The sequence below is a fragment of the Hibiscus syriacus genome, unplaced genomic scaffold (assembly GCF_006381635.1).
Source record: "Hibiscus syriacus cultivar Baekdansim isolate YM2019G1 unplaced genomic scaffold, ASM638163v2 tig00004072_pilon, whole genome shotgun sequence".
NCBI lineage: Eukaryota > Viridiplantae > Streptophyta > Magnoliopsida > Malvales > Malvaceae > Hibiscus > Hibiscus syriacus.
The window spans coordinates 1,739,442-1,742,716 of NW_024061998.1; the positions used below are offsets into that span (position 1 = coordinate 1,739,442).

General features: G+C 33.4%; 1 protein-coding gene across 1 annotated transcript; it reads left to right on the forward strand.

Moving 5' to 3' along the window:
• Nucleotides 1–645: 645 nt before the first annotated feature.
• LOC120190057 (CRIB domain-containing protein RIC10-like) lies at nt 646–1,317 on the forward strand. Its single transcript, XM_039193186.1, has 4 exons — nt 646–703; nt 803–900; nt 990–1,083; nt 1,169–1,317. Exons 1-4 carry the CDS (start codon nt 646–648, stop codon nt 1,315–1,317), a joined length of 399 nt encoding a protein of 132 aa, XP_039049117.1.
• Nucleotides 1,318–3,275: the final 1,958 nt, after the last annotated feature.

Genomic DNA, 3,275 nt, shown 5'->3' on the forward strand with positions numbered 1-3,275 from the left:
TCGTTTTACGATTTATGTCAGAAATTTATAACTAATTTTATCAGTAATATCATCTTTAAAAATTCAAACTTGTCATGAAGAGTTTAACGCGTTTCATCATTACATTCAACAAATATAGATAAATATTTTTTTAATTTAACAATAAATTTGAAACATCCATACATCTTATAAAAGATATGTTGATTTTTATTCCTTTAATATTGACATTTCGATAGGTAAAATTTAAAATTTCTTTTAGTTGAACTAAACAAAATTATGTTAATAAGACATCAAATCGGAACAGCAACAGTTGTCCATAAACAAAACAGTACTAAAAGTTTCTTATTAGGGTAGCCGACATTAAAATATCCGAACTCCGACCATCACTAGATTAAAACAATAAAGCAGCCTACAAACATATCCCACAACGAATTATTGTTCACAAAATCATGTGTTTGGTAATCAAAGCTAACAAAGTCATCTATATTTCAACACCCTTATCTCATTCTCACACTATCGTTTCTCTTGCTTGTAATATTCTTTCAAAGCTTTCTTTTTACCAAATTCCAGTTTTCCTTCATTTTCTTTGTCTTTTCTCTTCCCTTGTTTGTTTCTCAAGAAAGGTCAGAATTCCCTTATTTGCATGTTTTCTCGACCAACAACATCATGACCGGCAAGATCAAAGGCATCCACAAAGGCTTCAAATCTCTTGTACAAATCTTTGGTGAGTTTCTTTTTGTCCCTCTTTGAATACACAACAAATACGAATGCATTATATTTGACTGCGTTTATTTTTCTGGGTGCATGGGGGTCTTGATTGTAGTTGTGAAAGAGCGAGAGATGGAAATTGGTCACCCGACAGATGTTATACACGTGGCACACATTGGTGTGGATCACTCTTCCGCCGTTAATCCCAGTTGGGTATGTTGATTCAAAAACTGCAATTTGGATAGGCTAAATTCAGTTGTGTTTATATCTTAGTTCTTGACTTGGCCTGGAATTCAATACAGATGAATGAATTCAAGATTGGTCCCAACAAAACAGTAAAACCAATCAACACCAGAGTTTCTCAACCTACGGCTCTTTCAACTTGGTCCCCTCAAGGTGCGTGTTCTCAAATCGAGTTTGAATCATAAAATACAACTTATAAATCGATTGAATCTGATCGAATATGTCTCTCTTCCTAAAGATGTTGATCAATCAATGGGGTCTCATCCAGCAACAGAAATGACCAGAAATCGGTCTTGCACGGATCTTCCAAATCTTAATAAGAAGCGAAAATGCAGAAAGAAGAGCGCTTCCATGTCCGAGTCATCATGCAAGGGCATTTCTTATTAATATTATTTAAGATATTCATGAAGTCAACAAAGTTGGAATGAATTTCAGCAAAGCTAATGTAAATTAGAATTACTGTCTAATTTACGAATATATCGATGTCTGTATTTAAATCTGAATCAAAGCGTAAAGGATTTAAGATTACTCTAAGCGCAAAAAATGGTATGTCCTGGTTTCATGTTGTATTGTTGGCGCAAAGTTTTGCTAATTCGGACGAACTTCGGAAAGGAATCTAATTATTTTCTTGTTATGGAGTAAAAAATATTTTTTCTGAGTACGTAATAAGACCTAAAGTAGTGTTAGAAGTGATAATGATTTATGTATGTAGGAGAAAACCAACATGTTTGATTGGTATCAATGCCACTACTTCCACATATGTAGAAGCTGTTGGAAACGTAGATGAGTTCTCTGTAATTTATAACTCGAACTTTTTATTGATACGAAACAAAATACTTTACAATAACACTACATCAATATTACAATACTGCAATACTAGCTGCGGCTAGTTTACAAACTCAACCTCACTATTTTAAGCTTTGCTAAGCTCTCTCAATTCTCTCTATTTTTTCTCTCGTATATTTTTCTTTTGCTCACTACACACTTTTCCTCACTTATATTTCTTTCACTCACTCGTTATTCACTTTTTTCCTCACATTTATACATGCTTGCTTTGCTCACACACACATATATATATATCTGTAATAAACCAACATTGAAGATTGTAGAAGCTGCTCAATTTCTTTATTATTGCCGCCTTACATGATGAACATATTTGTTTGTCTTCATTTGCTTTCATTAAAAATCTTTTCCGACATACTAGTGCATTGCCACGTTATTTCCTTTGTTCTTAAGCATTAGCATGTGTAACACCCTCAACCCGTATCCGACCCGGATACAAGTCTGAGGTGTCACATTGACTTTTCAAACTTTAAACTTTTAACAAAAACCAATGAAATTTAAAGCTTTTATTAAAATAACATTGTCATTGTACACGAGTTAACCAAAACAAGACAAAACTAATCAGAGCATTTGTAACTAACACTTTTCTTACATGCCAACACACTACATACAAAAAAATACCTACTATGACTTTCCTTCTGATCTGATCGCTGAGTGGAGATATGTTGATCTGCAAATTCCTATTCTTGATTCTCCCGCTCTTCGAAACCTACGTGTAAAAACACTTACACGCTAAGTCATAGACTTAGTGAGGCATAATTACATAATAAAGAATTACTAAAAATATAAACATGTCGTCTACTATCCACCGCAATTATACTATCACACCATCATTTATTATACCACATATGAGACAATATAAATCATAATAATACCATATTAAGATATAATTATATACATCCTCGTTATGTCCTATTTAAGCCCATATACACCATTGAGAACCCAAGGTATACGAGTATTATGAGGTTGTGCACACGTATGCTGTCACCACAGCTCAATGAATGTTCCGAATGACCTATCCAGAGGTCATAAAGATCCTCGGTAACTATCCAGAGGTCATAAAGATCCTCGGTAACTATCCATAGGTTATAAAGATCCTCGGTAACTATCCATAGGTCCCGAAGAACCTAGGTAAACTATCCATATATTCCTTAGAACATAGGTATACTATCCATATGTCTCGAAAGACATAGGTAGTTCTTTGACTCTTGGCATGCCAACTATACCTACAGTTCTCATAACTCATATCATGGGCATTGTCTTTTAACTTATTACATATTCACACATCATATCACATTTTTCTTTTCCTATAGCTCTTTATCACATGTTCATATGATCATCTTATCACCTATACATTTCATATAACCATTACATACATACAGACATACGTACATGTCATCATTTATGTTTTTATCATACTCCTATAGTATTATCCTTCATCTCTTTTGTCTCTTGTTCATTTTTCATCCAATAACTTATATAAATGTATATATATCACGTAT